At 43.3% G+C, this 18,016-nt stretch overlaps 1 protein-coding gene across 1 annotated transcript in view; it reads right to left on the bottom strand.

Moving 5' to 3' along the window:
- Nucleotides 1-2,115, bottom strand: part of EPB41L3 (erythrocyte membrane protein band 4.1 like 3) — a 62,441-nt gene extending 60,326 nt beyond the window's left edge. The window contains exon 1 of the mRNA XM_082479073.1: nt 1,934-2,115. Coding sequence (XP_082335199.1) covers nt 1,934-1,987 — 54 coding nt within the window. The 5' untranslated portion in view covers nt 1,988-2,115. The remainder of the gene's footprint in view (nt 1-1,933) is intronic.
- Between the last annotated feature and the right edge of the window lie 15,901 nt (nt 2,116-18,016).

The following is an 18,016-nucleotide window of genomic DNA, read 5'->3' as shown; positions in this document are numbered from 1 at the left end:
ACATTCTGCCAAGGAAGTCTAACCATCTTAGAAACAGATAAAGTGATTATTGATGACAGTCAATACAACTTCAAAATATTTCAGCAGTGTAAATAGAAAAAACGCATACAAAATTTATATTGGACATTATTCAAGAGCTGTTCAGAACTTGCAAAGCAGAAAAATCTGACAAGCAATAAAACATGACGGCTTCTATATGCTAGCATTTTGACACTTCAACTTCAGCAGAGTTCAAGTTTAGCAGAAAAGTGAAACTTCCTAAAAGAAAGTATTATTCACAGGATTTTTTTTGCATAAGTGGAAGTCTAACACGACAAATCTCCCCTTCTGCTCCATCTTATATTCTCATAAAGCTAGACAAGCTTGCCTGCTAGGCAAGATTTCCATAGAAGTCCTATTTGGTAAAATTTGCTTGATTGTATTCCAAAAAGTGACTCACATTTTACGATCAAGTGGCAAAAGCTGAAACAAGTTTGACTCTTTCCATCAAAGCCAGCATAGTCATTCTTCCAGCTTAATGGTTCATGCACTACTCTTGACAGACAAAACTGGGATTGCAGGTCAAGAAATGACAATTTAACAGTCACAAAGTATGTGGCCAGATACCTATTGCTAGTCTAAAGGAAAACAACACAGGACTTGGCCAGTGAAACTAAAAGATACTTAGCATGACTGCCAAGTTGCTCTAAGAGCAATAAAATCACAGCTCCGGTGTTAGCATAGAATAATTTGGCCCAAACTGTAAAGACGCGGTTAAACAAAAATCAAAGTTCTTTCTTGCATGCCACTCTCCAAAGCACTTAAAACAAGAGCGGCTAGAGGACGCAAGGGCTGAGTGTGATCTGATTATAAAGACATCAGGATTTGACTCCCAGTCAGATACTCCTTTCCTCCTCCCCCTCTCCTTCTTCGTGTTCCTGCGGGTTCCCCTTTCAAGCCTGCAGGTTATCCCATTCTACCTTTAAACTCCTCTGTTCTCCCCAGGTGGCTTTTTTTTTGCCGCCGTACCCTGTGGTTGCCTGAAGGAGGGCTGGCTTTGCTGAGCCCTCAAAAACACATTTTTCCCCTCCCGGCCACTGCTTGTGGCCTCCTGACCTACAAGCTCAGGCTCAGGACAGGCTGGTCCACTGCCCAAGACCACTTCAGTGACACAGCTGGAAAGGCTGAATGGAGGAATGGGTCCACACTGAGCGTCTGAATTTGCTCATGCCCACTATGAGATGCTCAATTCACTCATGCTCTGCTTCTCCATGGCCTTCTGGAGTTGAAGGCAAGGCAGCCCCTTAGCATGGGTCTGCCTGCAGGCACAGACCGGTTCCTAAGTGACAGTGCAGCAAAGACCATCCCTCCCGAAAGTAGGCTCCTGGCAAAGTCCCAGCAGGGAAGGCAAGTTTCCTTGCAGAAAACCACCAGCAACTTTTGCCAGTAATGTTCAGACACAGTTATGATTCACAGACATCGCGGAGAAGCACGTCAAACTCACCACTCTCACTGCTATTTGCTCCTGACATTTCCCCTGCTTCCCCTTGGGTGTCTCTCATGCTCCCGCTAATCTGATGGTCAGAATTACTCCTTGGACAGTGACTCAGTGTGAGTCCCAACTCAGCAGAGTACCAAAAGAGAAGCCCCATGAGATCAAATCCTTCTTTGTTTATGGGCTTTGCTGCCCATAATTCATTTTCTGCATTCTGTCGTGGTGTGTGCTGATATGAAATTAACTCAAAGTCTCTGGCTGTTCCAGGGACTGCTCACAATCTCTCATCCTGCTCAAATCTGTGCAACGTCTTCAACCTCCAGAGAAAACAATGGAAGCGTGTCTGTGCTTGGCATTGGCAAAATATCAGGCCATTCATTCTTTTGCTTAAATTAGGAATCCCATTTCAAATATTCTCCTCCAGACAGGATGAAAAAAAGAAGACAAAATGTAATTTACCTCTACTTCACATGCATATTCCGATCCATCCAGGAGTGTCACTTTGCACTGCATATTTTTCGGTTTCTTGACGATCTTTAGAGGGGACTTGGAAAGTTTGCTAGATGATGATTTTTGAGAGAGCTTGTCGTCCTCTAGCTGCTGGTATTCCAGCTGTTTTGCACTCGCAGCAGCAAACTCTTGTTCTTTGTCTGTGGCCTATAAAGAGAAAGAAAGATACATTTTGAAGTGAGATAAATCGATCACGCAATGCAGTACACTGCACCCTGCACCTAAGCATTTAAGTGAGCCTAATATGGGGCTTGGATAAGAAAGCCCCTGATGCAGGACAGAGTCTTCTTTATCTATTGAAAAGGTTTCCCGTATCCCCCATATTCCTCCCAGTCCTCCCGTCTCACTCCAGAATGTACATCCAAAATGCCTGATGAAGGAGCAGCATGCATGAAAATACTTCAGGCTTCTACTTTTTCCATAAGTACAAAATCCCACTTGGCCTTCCTGGACCAGTTTGTTTTGGCTGTTGGAAATGCTGAATAATGGATAAACGTGATGAACAGATATTCCTACACTTTCTTAATATTACTTTTAAGTTCTGCATCTATTAAATCATATGATGCTTCCACGGTGTCATATGGAATAGGAAAAGACCATCAGGTTTGCACTAATTTCACTGTCAGTGAGAAAATAGTCCCCTGAATGAGGGGACGGATCCCCCCCGTGACAGTGTGAATTCGCAGGGAGATGCTGACACGCCTGGGAGAGCGAAGGGCTCCCCAAGCGCCCGAGCAAAGGGTTAACCAAACAGGATGGAAGTGAGGGGCTAAACAACTTTTATGTGCAGCTGTCTGGCTAATGGATGATAACTACGGGATGAGAGGCTGAATTTTGCTCTCCACAGATGCCCGATAAGTCCCTCAAGCCAGCGAGAAGTAGGTGCTATTTGAAAGACAAATATACTGCAGGGGAAAGGGGAGAGAAGAAACAACCGCGGTTACTTTTGCTTGGGTTTATCTGAGGGTCAGACCATTTGAAGAGTTATCACGATGCAGCACAGCCTGTGGTCCTCTCCACAGCGCCAGATGAAAGCCAGAACAGCTCTACAGCATTTCACCCTTCCTAGCAACAGCACTATGCCGCAGTCATTACCTTTCTCATCAGTTATGCCTCTGATACTCTCCAAACAAAACCTCAACAGGAGTGCAGTAATACCTAAGCTAAAGCTTAAATGAAAAAAAAAAAAAAAAAAATAATCCTTCCGTTATCTCACTGCAAGGAAAAAAAAACCCAACCCAACTGTTTTGGCTCTGAATGATTTTTCAGTGTAACAAGCAACAAGCATCATTGGAAATATACTGTAAATTAATCCTCCAAGTCTGTTTCCATTCATTGTATATAATAAACTTTCATGAGGACGGAGTAAATCCGTCCAAAAGCTTTAATCAGCTTTGAGGCCAGAACAACCTTGCATCGTATAACCAGCAACAACAGTGTAGTGTTTAAATCACAGGGAACTTTCCCCAACAGATTTCATACAAACAAGCCATAAGCTGCCCCTCTGCCTTTGGGTGAATGGGAGAAAGAGGAATTTGGAATTGGCTCTGCTACCAGCAGCGCCAGCTCCCACCAAAGACCCAGCAAACTGCAAAGGGGCAATTGCAAAGACGCGAAGCAAGACCCACACTCCTCCTTTCCCCGTGAGAGAGGACATAGCGAAGGTCTCCTTGGCTTCCCTGGGTGGGGAGACGAGATGGAAGTGGGACTAGAAAGATAAAAAAGCAACACAAAAGCTGCTTTCAGAATTCATCTCATCCTCTGAGTCGTGGATGTTCTTCCCCTGGAGCAGCCTAGCACCAGCTGGCTCTTCCCCCATCCACCTTCAGCACTGGAGGACTTTCTCCTTCCAGCACTTGGACACCAGCTTTGTGTCTGGACATCAAGGTCCTCGCATACCTTGAAGGCTGGCGGGTGATGAAGGGCACAATGTATGTCATTGGATTAGCTGCTCACTGAGCATTTAGCGCTCACAGCAGCTGTGACGAAGGGGGAGAGTCCCCCCAGGCTCAGAGCAAGGCTTGAGGCCAGCTACTCCTCCACCACAACCGTGGCCAGCGGGCAACCTACTGCACCAAGAGAAGAACAAGCCTGAAGATGTCTCCCGGTAGGGCCTCTGTGAAGAGCTGAGCTGCTGCTGCTGGGCAGAGGGGGTCTTTGACGATTTCCGTATGTTTTGTTAAAGCAAGCTGCCTGGGAAGGTGCACATGCACGTGCGTGGGTGCAAAAGTCATTCCAGGGCCGGAAAAAATATACTGTCATACCTGGTGGCTCATTAGGTCTCTCACGTGAGAGTTAACACCCCGCCCCAACAAAAAACAACCAAAAAGAAAAAACAAACAGATGCATGGAATTAATCTTTTTCGAGAAAAAGGGAAAGCTGCATGAGAGCAAAGCCCAGAAGAAGGGCACCCAGCAGCCACGTAAATTCTAGAACCATCTTCCGCCTGCAAACAATTTCTGTGAATCCTAATGTGCCTAATGTGAGTGTTTTCCTTCATGAAGACGCTCGGTATCTCAAGCCTACAACAGACACTTGCTTATTTATAAATATTTAAAAAAAAAAATACTATTGAGGTTATTTTGTTTTTCAAGGTTCCCACCTACATTAAGATCAGGGGAACGTGTCTAGGTTAAAATCCTACAAAAGATTTTCTCTCATTTGTCTGGAGAACAAAACATGCCGAGAACTATTAGAGAAGATCCCCCAAACTATGCTGACGTGTTCAGGCATTGAGGTGCTTTCAGACTGTATTAAACCTCTTCTTCCTAAAGAAACCTGACATCCTGGTATCCCAGAAAAAAAAAAAAGCAAAGCAGCCAGTGTAAAACCCATGTACTCAGTGAATTATTTTAGACTCTGCAAACATAGTTGCATTTTCTCCAAAATTCTTCCCCAGGATACCTCTGTGCTGTATTTCTGCAGTATTTTCAGTGTCATGGACTCAATTCTAGTACAGCACCAGTTGCTTCAGGGTTTGTGGGCTTTGAACATAAGCTATCCCATCTCTATCTATATTACTGTACCTTACTATGAGACAGTATGTTCAATCCTTTTTGAAGCTGGACCCCCTTCTCAAAGCAAGCCTTTGAAGGTACAAGATTCAGCAGTAATGATCTTTGACGCTTCACAGCTTCTCACTGGGGTATGAAGTGATACCACCAAGCCTGCACACCGCATGAATCTCATCTACTTATGACAGTCGCTCAGAAATGTCCGTGCCCAGCCCGCGCGATGCCTTCTTGCTCATTTTCAACAAGATAGGAAGGCAGGAAGACAGTAAGACTGCATCATTATACCTGATGGAAAGGACTTATTTCTGTAGTAACTGCTAATCTCAACATGAGAGAAGCCTTTTTGTCTTCATTAAAATGTTCTTCTTTATGTGTACAGAATGACAATAAAAAGTCACTGTCATGGATCAGTTACTTAAATCTTTCTTCCCAAGATTCTCTCATACGAGCGATAGCAAAAACCATCAACTTCCTCACTGTGATTACAGACAGCAAGAGAGAGAATGATACCCATTATTGCTTCAGTTTTTGGCTTTTTTTAATGACACCATTGCCAATAGCTCTTAGTGCTGCATGTAAGTGGTTCTTTCCTGTGATACAGGCACTTAAGCCACTACGAAGTACACTGGGCAGATCACTGCAGCTGGATTTGGCAGTCAGTCTACAATAGGGACTTTTGGATTCAATCTCGTAATCCCAATGGGAAGGTCTCACATATCCCTTCACTAACCCAGTTCTTCTATCAGGGCATCTACAGACACAAGCTCACAGGTGATCTTCTTTGGGAAAAGAAAGGATCATGCAGTGCGCGAGAGCATCTCAGGTCTCCAAACTCACAGCTCTGTAAACACAGATGCACAGCTTTGGTGCCTAAGGTGTTTTTTTTTTGTTTTGTTTTGTTTTGTTTTTTGTTTGTTTGTTTTGTTTTGTTTTTTGTTGTTGTTGTTGGTTTTTTTTCGTGGTTATTTTGGGGTTTGTTTTGTTTTGTTTAAGATGAAAAGAAACTAGGGGTGGAAAGATTACTGAAGATGTCTGGAAGAATAAAATTAACAATACTTATGCCTAGGCCTGATCAAATTATATTTCAAACTAATGACCAGTTTGTGCAGCACCTTCCTCTCATGGAGAAGCAGCCCTGCCTCTTCCCCCAAACTAAGTACCTGTAATTTCTGATCTATTTGAGAGACCGAAATTGTCCTAACACATAACCAGTGGATGTGGGAGCAAGAGCGGAGAGGTCTTTTGTGGGCATGGAGTGAGGCTGATCCGGGTTTATCAATGGTAAAAATGGTTAGCAATCAAAAAAAATACACAGTTCTTCCAATGGTTGATCTTCAATAGCAATAAACTTTAGAAATCCTGCCCTGTTATGTCTACCTGTTGAGATACTAGAAGTCAGACATAAGACACCCCTTTTAATTTGGTCCCAGAAACACTTGTTGTCCCAAGCATTTAGTTTATGCATCCATAAACCAGGAAGACACAAAAATACTTTGTTTGTATCTAAAATTGCTTATGCCTCCATTTTTTCCCCACCAACAGCAAGTTTGGGCTGTAGCTCTGTGGACAAAAACTTAAAACCCAAGGCCACAGCCAGCCCTCAACAGCTTCTATGGGAGCACTCATGCTGATTTTAAGTAACGCCTTACATCTGCTTGCTTCACCAGCACTGTCTCCCAACCAGGTAAAATAACAGGACCTCACTTCCAACAATCTGATTTTTTTTAGACGGTGGAGGAGAGGAGGAGTTAGACCAACTTATTCCACTTTTCAAAGACGAATGCGATCAGATGGGGGTCATAACCTTACGGAGCTAAGGGATGCAATTTGCAGGTACCTCATTAATTGTGTGTCACTTACCCATGAAGAACAATGCCCGTTAATCCTATTGACTGGAAATTATTAACAGGAAAAAGAAAGCAGCTTCCACAAATTTAATAAGTGCAACAATGAACCAAATGGAAAAGCATGGGATAGCTCTTCTGAAACCTATTACATGAAAAGTTAAAGTAATTATAATGCAGTCATTTCAGAACTACAAGAAGCTTAAGGGACCACAGCTTTTTCATGGCTCACACATCAGACAAGCAAGCATGAAATCAAGTTTTCAGCAGGTGTCAAAGAAGAAGAAATGACCTCTGAAAACATTTTCAGCTTCTTAAAAATTGGCACTGTTTGCTATCCAATGCAAAGAATGAAAGATGTTTCCTGCTTAGTGAATAAGACTGCCCTTATATTTAAGCACTGGAGGTAGAAACGGACTAGCAATATCTGGTTTTTGTAAAATACTAGTACTGCGCTTTGCATCAGATCTGGCTGGTGGCTGAATACAGCAACTGACACGGAAAGAACAGAGCAGGGCATGGATTTCAAAACATTATGTCTGAGAACTATTATTTTTTTAAATGCAAAAGACCAACCAGTCAAGATCTGCAGCATCACACCAAACAGCCTTCCATGAGCATCTGAATAGATATTTCCCGCTCGTTTCCACCAGGCTCGTTACTTCCCAGGAGCACTAAGCGGGCACGTAGCTAGTTGGATACAGCGAGCGTGTGTCCTCGGGTTCCCTTACCTGCTCCTTTTTCACCGGCGTGCTGTGGGCTGCCACGGCCGAGAACTGCTCGAGTGCGTTTTGATGCTCTTCGCTCAGCTGCTGCTGCTGCTGCTGGTCCTGCGGCTGCGTCTCAGCCGCCCCTTGCTGCGCGGGGCTCTCCTGCTGATCCTGCTCTTTATCCTTGGACTCGGAGTCCGATCCCGATTCTGTAGTCATGGTTGGTTATCCTGTAAAACGAGGTGACCTACTGAGTACAGTCTTGTAACCGTGAATTTGTAGGCTAGGCTTACAAAATGAAGAATCATAGAATGGTTTAGGTTGGATGGGACCTTGAAGATCATCGAGTTCCAACCCCCCCCTGCCATGGGCAGGGACATCTCCCACTAGACCAGGTTGCTCAAAGCCCCATCCAGCCTGGCCTTGAACACTTCCAGGGATGGGGCCTCAACAATTTCTCTGGGCAACCTGTTCCAGTGCCTCACCACTCTCAAACATCAGGCGGAAAGCTTTAGTTTTAATATCCCCAGCCTTTAAAACTAAAGTGGCTATTGCTGACCCAAGGAGAATCCCTAGGAAAGCTTCCCTGGGGCAAAAGAACAGACCTAAATGCACACGTACTCTGAGGAACAGCGCAATGCCATAAAATCTTATTTGTCGTTGTTGGGACGGACACGACACTGAACATCAAGTTGCAGCAATCCAATTTCTTTATTTAAAAAGCAGTGCTTTTTTATATTCTTTTTCCCGGGTGCTTATCTATGCATATATTCTAGCATTCTACTTTTGCCCAATACGCTCTCACATCACACGCTGTTCACGCTCTGGTCAAAGCCAGGATGTTTGCCAACCCTTATCTTTTTACTTAGCTCTTCTCAGGACTCCCCAGTCTCTTCAAGGGTACACAGATATCTGCTCAAGGTCAGTGTTAAACTTGCATTCTGATCCCTCGGACCAGCCGAGGTTTCCCACACTTATTCTGCATTATAATAGACATTATAAGAATTATGTTGAAGTTACATACAGTTCTACGTAGTTCATAATTCATAAAAGGAGAGAAACACATTGAGAAAGGCTCGTGTGGTTGAGGGCCCTAAATCCAACACAGTTCACTGCAGTTTGGACCATGTGGAAACTTTTGAAAGCATTCCATCTTTTGTTCTTTACATTGAAGTCAACAGGGCTCCAACTCCTCAACACCTGCACTCCCTTTTGGAAATGGACTCAAGTACTTTTGATGCTTCCAAGCGACATACACGCTAGAAACATCTGGAGTGGGCCCACCAACATCACTGCGAATGTACAACTGTCCTTGAGCACAGTTCTGTCCTTCCCGCTTGAATTCACCCACACCTTGGTCATATCTTTCTAAGCGCTGGAGCATCCAAAAAGAAAGATAAATTAAGTCACTCTATGTGTCAGATTTAAAATACAGTGAGTATGACTTTCCTTGAATGTGAAAAGGCTGCTTGAACATAACTGTCCAGCACTAAATCAAAATGAAAGTATTAGCAATATTAATTAAAAAACTTAACTATTTCAGTCAAATACTTTCGTTACAAATATGTGGTTGGCGCCCAATTCTCAAACTATATAGAAGCAACCCCCAACTTCAAAACAGACTGTGATTTTGTATCAAAACAAGTATTTAAAAAAGCGAATTCTGTGCCAGTTCAGCAAATAGAGTCTGCTGTTATGTCTGTTACTCGTACGCTCCGAGTCCTCATGGTCTTATCCTTCAGCATTCTGCTTTTACGCAACTCAAAACCAAACCAGTCTGCTGCAATCTATTTCTGCTCATCATCAGGCCGTGATTTCTTTAACCTGGTAACCATAGCTACTACGTAATTACAAGCAGTTCCACAGAGTATACATCTGCTAATTCATCTGCTACGAAGTCACTATCAACTCTCAGCATACACTACAATGTTTACTAGTAGAGAAACGGGGTTATTAAAGATCACCAAAAAAAAAAAACCCAACAGGATTTTTTCTTTTTTTTTTTTTTACTTAAATGTTTAATAAGCGACATCGCTTGACAGAGAAACGTTTTAAATGAGGCCAATCAGTATTTTCAAAGTCGTTTATGTATTCGAGGCTAAGCCCTCCAGTGAACAGAGGTCTCCGTAGAGCACGTGCCCAGCACTCAGCCTCTGCTCAGTTTCCGCAGCGCGTGCGAGGACACGCGTGCACGTTCCGACCTCCTGCACGCCAAAACAGCACTACAGGGAAGCAGATCTGGGAAGCACATATGGTGGGTATATGGCTCAGGCCACGTTTTCAAAGTACGAAGGTGTGACACACTTGTTTAGGAATACATCATAAATTTCTATGCTCAAACTGGAACGGTCATAACAAGATTACTGTTTAGAATGTATTGTTTAAACAATTGTCTTTAGCATCTACAACAAGCAATAATTACCTCACGTCTTTTAAAATGTGACCGTCAGGCAGGTGTTCATCTAATCAAACTTCAGATGTCCACATCTGAGATGGTCACTTTAAACGCGGAGGAGAAAACTAGGCGTTTCGGAGAGCGAATCATCTGACCCACTTTCGATGCCTGCTTTAAGCGGAGATAAATCACATACTAGCGCAACTTCGTCTGACTCTCTACGAGGGAAGCCTAGACAAGTTCCTCCGATGTAGATAAAACAAACCCATCCTCCATTTCCAATTCTATTAAGCCACTCTTTTTCGTACGCTTTAAAAATTAAATTGCAGAACAATGTTAATCTCTCCGAGTTTTGTTTTGCCCATCTGTCAGATCAACATGGAATAAACCATCCTTCATCTGATGCTATTACGGTTGCCTTGCTTTAAAAGCGTACAGGTCTCCACAAACTTCACAACTTTTTGCCCCCCTGTCTCAAACCATGTTTTGTACAAGTGTACGAGGATGTGAAATACAAATTAATCAAATAATTAACTCAATAAAAACAAACTATGCATTTGATTTTCTTTTCCAGAAATTAAGAATTAGCAAGTAACAAAACCCCAACTTACAGCTACTAAATCATTAATAAAACACCTCCCAACAGCGTAGATTATGAATACGAAGTGTTCCATATGGAAGTTATACAAAGTCTTTTGAGGTTTTTTAAATGTTTTTCCTATTGATATGAGCTAGGGAAGCATAAACAGAAAGCAACCATCATACTTGCTGTTTGCAAAGAGCCACCCCAAGTTCTCTTGAGGCATTAACTTATGTAGGATCAGCCCATCTGTCAATACCAATCTCAAAAGTCTGTCTTCCTTCAGCTGCCACCACTGCATCTCTGGAAGCTCATTTTTACACCCTATCACACAGCTTCCTTCCTAATGAACATTTGTATCCTGGCTGCTCGCGAGCATGGAAACACAGCCATTCAAACTAGCCCCATAAAACACAACTTCACGTAGCACGAGATGAAAACAGGTCTTAATTTTCTTGGCGGTTATAATTTTGCATCTCAGGGAACAACACACGCAGTTCACAAGTTCTTCTGGGACATCCCCGCATGAAGCAGAGCCTCACAACACTGTGAGTTACTCTCTGGCACTGCTGTTCTCTCTCCAGTTACACGCGAGAGTCCTCGCTTGCTCAAAGAGTGCTTTGTTAGAAAACTTTTTGTGCATTATCAAATCTTTTAGCATAAGTGATTCCCTGGATACAATATTCCTGTCGTTAGTCAGACAGCAGATGGATTTAATTAACCCAAGGTTACCCATTTCCAAATGTCTTCTTGATTTCCCTACGCATACTAATATGTTTAATAACAAATACTGAGAACAAAATACTATTGATTTCACGCCGTTATCTTACAGACATAAATAGAAGCAAAGCAAACACATTTTGCATCCAATTTCTTACAAACTCCTCCGATGACTGTATTGTCAAGATTTATCTCATTCCACCTACTGCAGGTTGAAAATACCTAAATTACAAATCAAAAAACAACATTCCTCTCTCAGTGCAAACCAATAGGTTGTTTTGTCTTCCTCAGCGAACAGCTGCTTATCCAAAAGAACTTTGAAGGCATTTCATTTTTTTATTAATGGCACAACAATCCTCCTAGGAAGAGGTATGCACTTATTGGAAGAAATAACAGTAACCTTAAGAAATTTAACAACATAAATAGTACTCCACCTTTGTTTGTATGCAGCAAACCTGACAGAATAGCTAGTAGTAGCCTCTACACATTTGTCAAACACACATAATTGCTCAGAACTTCTTATTTTATTACTTTATTTACTATACCTGGCTATGTACCAAAATCACGACTTCTGATGTGAATTTCAGTACAGGAAGAAAGAAATCACTGAAGTCCCTTAAACTTTTGCTGTTGCCAGCAAAACCCCCGTATCAAATTCCCCTTTCCAGCAAACAGAAAACAAACTAATGAAAAGAAACTAAGAGCACTACCTTATACAAATGAGGTAATACTATCCAAGCCAGATGTGCTCTTGGAGAGCTAAGTTTTGGCTTACAACCCAATATTCAAGGATTCCAAAAGATTAGCTGAGTCCAAACTTAACACAGATGCTGCTAATACTGGATAGTCTAAGGCTAAAGTCAATTTGGCTACAGAACTCATTCAGAATTAAAACCGAGTGCTTTGATTAAAGGGAAAAAAAAAGTGCCATGAACTAGCTTATGTGAATCTGTGTTGACTACTCAAAAATTAAGTTAAAAAGTATGTACTTTCACCAGTGTAAAGTTTTAAAATATAAGTGCAAAAGAATAATTAAGGGAAGATAAACATCAATACACTACCAAGGTATTAAAACTCACCTTCAAAAAAAAATGACATGGCATATTTTAAAATAATTTTTATTACGTCAAATCATGGAAAAGAAGTCTTCTCATACCCTTACACGATACAAAGTAAAGACGTTACATATGCATTTCAAAACCTGCAAACCACTCGCGCAAAGCCTACATCCTAAAACCCGCCAACACACCCCGTCCTTGGTACCTACAGCTACCAACATATTGCAGCTTCGGAGATCACCATCTCCACTACCAATTACTCCCTAGGGACTTAAAGCACCTCGTTTCCTCTTCTCCATATAGGAACCAAAACCACGTTGTCCTCTATTAATAATTCTCTGAGCAAAGCCCAGGGTATGCCACCTGGTACCCTCCAGCAAGTGACAGTCACTGTATATATCCATACATCCAACAAGTTGCTTGACTCCTTGCCTCCCGTTCTCACTGCACAGACCTTCTGGGCTGCATCTACTGAGCAACAAAAATCACAGCTAATTGACAGCAGAGTCCACAGTTTAATTAACCCCAGTAGTCATTAATAAACCTTTATTTATATATAAATACATGCCAGTGAAAATATCTGCTATTTTAAGCAGGCAGAAATCACATTACAGAAGAAATTGCAAATTAATTCCAAATAAATTGTGATGTAATGACAAAACAAAATTGAACCAAGTATAATTAAATGAACTATACATAGCCACTAACTATTTCCTGTAGTGCACAGATTAATGATTTACATTTAAATGCTTCTTTGATCTAATTAATTCTCTTTGTGGAAAGTTCTCCTTTAATTACAGTAATTTCTGAAGATTGTTACAAATCATTGCAAAGGTCCAAATTTGGGAGTTACGTAACAAAATAATGATTCCATACTTCAAAAATAACGTTCTGCATAAGTAGAGACATATTTATCCAATAACGATGAGATGCTGATGAGAAGAGCATATGGAGAACAATATTGCTGCTATGAGCAGTAACAGAAATGTCAATATACATTTCAAGAAGAGAATACACGCCAGAACACCAACTTCTAAGCTTGCAATATAAACTGTTTTCATCAAACTGCTTGAAGTCTCAGCTCACTCCATTCCAATTGGGTTCCTTATTAGGAAAATGACCATTTTTCGTTGATCCTTTTTAATTTGCGTTGAGTTTTGCCCCCAGGTGCTGTAGGCACCTAAACCACAAAAGCTTGGCCCAGATCCCTGCGAGAGGCAGGGCCTCTGCTGCACTTCACCAGGAGTTCAGACCAGCTCCTTCTTCACCCTTTGCCATCTTCTGGCGCCAGCAGCAACCGTTGGCCTTGCAGAGGAGGCATCTCCCCAGCAAGAAACCCACCGGTTTCTCTGGCGAACACCAACAACCTGAAGCGACTGCAGAGATGCGGCCTGAACGGACGTCAGTGCGAAACAACCCCAAAAAGGGCAACTGGATGCCCCGTCCCAGCCGCACGCTCCTGTCACCTTTCTCGTGCCAGCGCCACTGGAATTTGGGAAGGTGAGTGGTTCAGCTGGGAGGGCTGAACCTCCCCGGCATGTGGAGGGGGATGCAGCCACCCTCCTTCGGGCATCAGTGGGCACCCCGTCTCTCTAACGTGACTACGAGGCTCAGCCCAGCAAGTGCAACCCTCATCCTTTAACTCACAAACACACTGGCTATACGGAGTTTAGCATTGCAGCTCAACCGTATACATATAACACATCAGTCAGCACATGGAAAAAACATGAAAAGAAAGTCAAAAAAGGAATAACACGAGAGACAAGAGAAAAACAATGGAGAAAGGTGCAAAGTATCAGGATGAGCTGCTATCGTGCCAGCACTGCGTGCTCCAGGTTAAATGACTTAACAGATCTGATGGCACAAGCGATGGGCCCAAGCACAGGTGCAGGAGAGAGACTTGGTGTACAGGGTGATGTTAAAGGAGGTTATCGGGAGTGGTCAACACGGATTCATCAGGGGGAAATCACGCTTGATAGCCTTCTACTATGGCATGACTGGGTGGGTAGATGAGGGGAGAGCAGTGGACCTTGTCTATCTCTACTTCAGCATGGCTTTTCACACAGTCTCCCATAACATCCTCATAGGCAAGCTTAGGAAGTGTGGGCTAGATGAATGGACAGTGAGGTGGATTGATAACTGGCTGAATGGCAGAGCTCAGGGGGTTGTGATCAGTGGTGCAGAGTCCAGTTGGAGGCCTGTAACTAGCGGTGTTCCCCAGGGGTCAGTACTGGGTCCAGTTTTATTCAACATATTCATCAACGACCTGGATGAGGGGACAGAATGTACCCTCAGCAAGTTTGCTGATGACACAAAACTGGGAGGAGTGGCTGACACACCAGAAGGCTGTGCCACCATTGCGCAAGACCCAGACAGGCTGGAGTGTTGAGCAAAGAGGAACCTAATGAAGTTCAGCAAAGGCAAGTGTAGGGTCCTGAACCCAGGGAAGAATAACCTCACGCACCAGTACGTTAGGGGTTGATGTGCTGGAAAGCAGCTCTGCAGAGGGACCTGGGAGTCCTGGTGGACAACAAGTTGACCATGAGTCAGCAATGAGCCCTTGTGGCCAAGAATGCCAATGGCATCCTGGGGTGCACTTAAAAGAGTGTGGCCAGCAGGTCATGGGAGGTCATCCTCCCCCTCAGCTCTGCCCTGGGGAGGCCATATATGGAGTTCTGTGTCCCCCAGTTCAAGAAAGACAAGGAACTACTGAAGAGAGTCCAGCAAAGGAACATGAAGATGATCAAGAGACTGGAGCATCTTTCTTATGAAGAAAGGCTGAGAGACCTGGGTCTGTTTAGCCTGGAGAAGAGAAGGCTGAGAGGGGATCTCATCCATGCTTATCAATATCTAAAGGGCAGGTGCCATGAGGAAGGGGCCAGACTCTTTTCAGTGACAGGGCAAGGGGCAACAGGCATAAACTGGAACCTAGGAAATTCCATCTCAACATGACGAAAAACTGTACTTTGAGGGTGGCAGAGCACTAGCACAGGCTGCCCAGAGAGGTTGTGGAGTCTTCCACTCTGGAGACATTCAAAACCTGCCTGGACGCTGTCCTGCGCAACCTGTTGTAGATGACCCTGCTCTGGCAGGGGGGTTGGACTAGATGATCTCCAGAGGTCCCTTCCAACCCCTACCATTCTGCAAGTCTGTGTTAATAAGCAATAATAAAAAAAGGCTGGTTGGAGGTGTTGCAACACATAGCATGAGGTAAAATATTTGTTTAGCCTTCTAATAAGGTGCACGAGACAGATTTCTTTAAAGTTTCCTGATGAAGATGAAAGAAGGAAAAATGGAGGCAACATCTGAGGAAGGAGTTGTATAATCCGGAGGAGATGGAAGAGATGGAGGAGACACCTTAAAACCAACAGACACACCGTTCAGAGGGGACAAAAAGGTGATGGCAGACTTGAATTACCCATAAGGACCCAAAAATCTGCTCCCCCCCAAGGCATGCATGCACCTCTCTGGCACCACCACTGAAAGAAAACGAAGCTCAGTGTTTCTGGAGAGATTATCCTCTGCCTAGTAAGGGTGGGGACAGGAAGCATCAGGAGCTTTTACATGATGGGGTAGGGAGAATATATCATATATATCAAAAAGGGATTGTACACACAAGCAGAACCAAGGGCACATGACTCAGGGACGAACATAAAAGACCATCATCGACTTAAGAGGAGAAATGAAGACTAAGATGCAAAGTGACTTACAATCAGCAAATGACATGGCAGTCAATAAGGAGAGAGTCTATAAATACATTAGAAGGAAAATCAGGCCCATTAGTGAACACAGCGAAGGCTGAATTATTCAGTGCCTCCTTTCACAGCAGCTAGCTGGGACCGGATACTCGGAGCATCTTTCACCTGACGTGCAGGATGTGCAAGCGCAGGCTGGATGGAGCAAGGCAAGGACAGAGCAAACACATCAGTAAGCCAGGCGGTTTCAAGTCAGCAGGAACCCCTGGGAATGTCCCTACGGTGCTTGGTGACCTACCAGCAATCATCTCTCAACCACTAACCACCTCCTTGGAGACGCCAGAGAGGCCAGGTAAGGTCTAAAAAAAATTAAAAGATCCAACACAGCACCCAATCTTACAAAGGAAAGTAGGGATGAACAAGCCAGAAATTACAGTGTACTTTTAATACCAGAGAAGTTACTGGAGCACACCGCTAAAGGATTTCCAATCCTGTAAAAATAATGAGATTAGAAAAAACCGCAACAAACAGTCAAAACGAATGTAACAAAAAGTCACGTCCAACTAGTGTAATGTCTCTCGCTCTCTCTGACAGGGCATCTGTCCCAGCTGATAAAAAGAAAGTGGTACAGATGACAGTGCCTATCTTTAGAAAGGCTTTTAGAACAGCCCCACATGACTTTTTCATGAGTGAACCACAGAAATAGTTTAAATGATTAAAAGAAAAGAAAAAATAAAAGGTGTACAAGCGATTAAAAAACCCCAAACCCCGGCCTACGAACAGTTATCAGTAGCACAATGACAACCTGTGAGAACTTATTGATTTAGGGAATCACAGTCCTTTGAGCACCAGTGAAGGGAGAGTGCCCGATCCGTGCTCAGCATCACAGCGGGGAGGCTGGGGCATGCTGGCGGCATCCTCACCAGCTTTAAAGAGAAAAGCAGTCTGACAGAAAACCATATATATCCCGAATCTTACTACATTCCCGTCAGGGTAACGGCAATAGGAGTGGGGACCTCAGAAGGGAAAAGCGACGGGGAAGCTACGGGTTACGTAGCAGGAATGAACCAGCATGAGGGTCTGAAGCTATGCGTTAAGCAAGATGAATTTCAGTCTGGGTCACGATGCCGGAGCTGTTCTGCCTTCTGCAGCACCAGGGAGAAGTATACGGCATACTGTATTTCAGTTTGGGCTTCATATTTTTAGAAAAATAGGCATTAAAGAGTGTCAAGAAGAGAGCAGGAAGAACGATAACAGGTTTAGAAAACGTGACCAGGGGAAAAAGGTTTATAGAGCTGCATTTGTTTACGCTGGGAAAGGGAATAGAGAGAGGGGAGCTCAGAAGAGCCTTGCAATACATAAATGCTTCTTGCAGACAGAAAGTAATCAAGCATTTGCTAACAGTGGAGCAGGAACTTGATTGGCATCAAGTAGGATTTACAGTAGATGGTATATCAAGTATAATCACAGTCAAGAAGAGGCTATCTATAGCTGTGTGGAGTCATTGCTGGAGACTTATGTACAGATAAACAGCAGCAGCAAAATTGTCTGTTTGCAATTTCAGAAAGCACGAGCAATTAAAATTTTGTTGATTTTGCTACCCCTTCCACTTGGGTTGGCAACTCTGAATTCACAAAATGTATATATTTGCTTCTGCTTCAGAGGATTTGTACGCAGCACATAACATTATTTTTTTTCCTGTTTACCTTTCATTTCTATGATTCAGTCAAATTACTCGGGTCTGTTTTGCTCTCTTGATGGGTGACTTCCCGCAGCAATAAAACCCAGAATCGCTGCAATTTCTGTTGCTCCTCCTGCACGCAAGGTTTATGAAGAATACGACTGACCAGGTTCCCTGAAGACACCAGATCACCTTCTGGAGGTCATATCACCTTAGAGCACCCCAAGGCTACCCTAATTTCCAAACAGGACAAGAAAAATCAGGCCACCATAAATCTTTTTGGCTGGTTTCTCCCACCCTGCTGATCCAAGCAGTTTTCCAAACAGGCAGACAT

Source organism: Vanellus vanellus, assembly GCF_965231255.1.
Source record: "Vanellus vanellus genome assembly, chromosome: 2".
Lineage (NCBI taxonomy): Eukaryota > Metazoa > Chordata > Aves > Charadriiformes > Charadriidae > Vanellus > Vanellus vanellus.
Note: the sequence above shows the minus strand (reverse complement) of the source record. Positions and strands in the feature narration are given on the sequence as shown.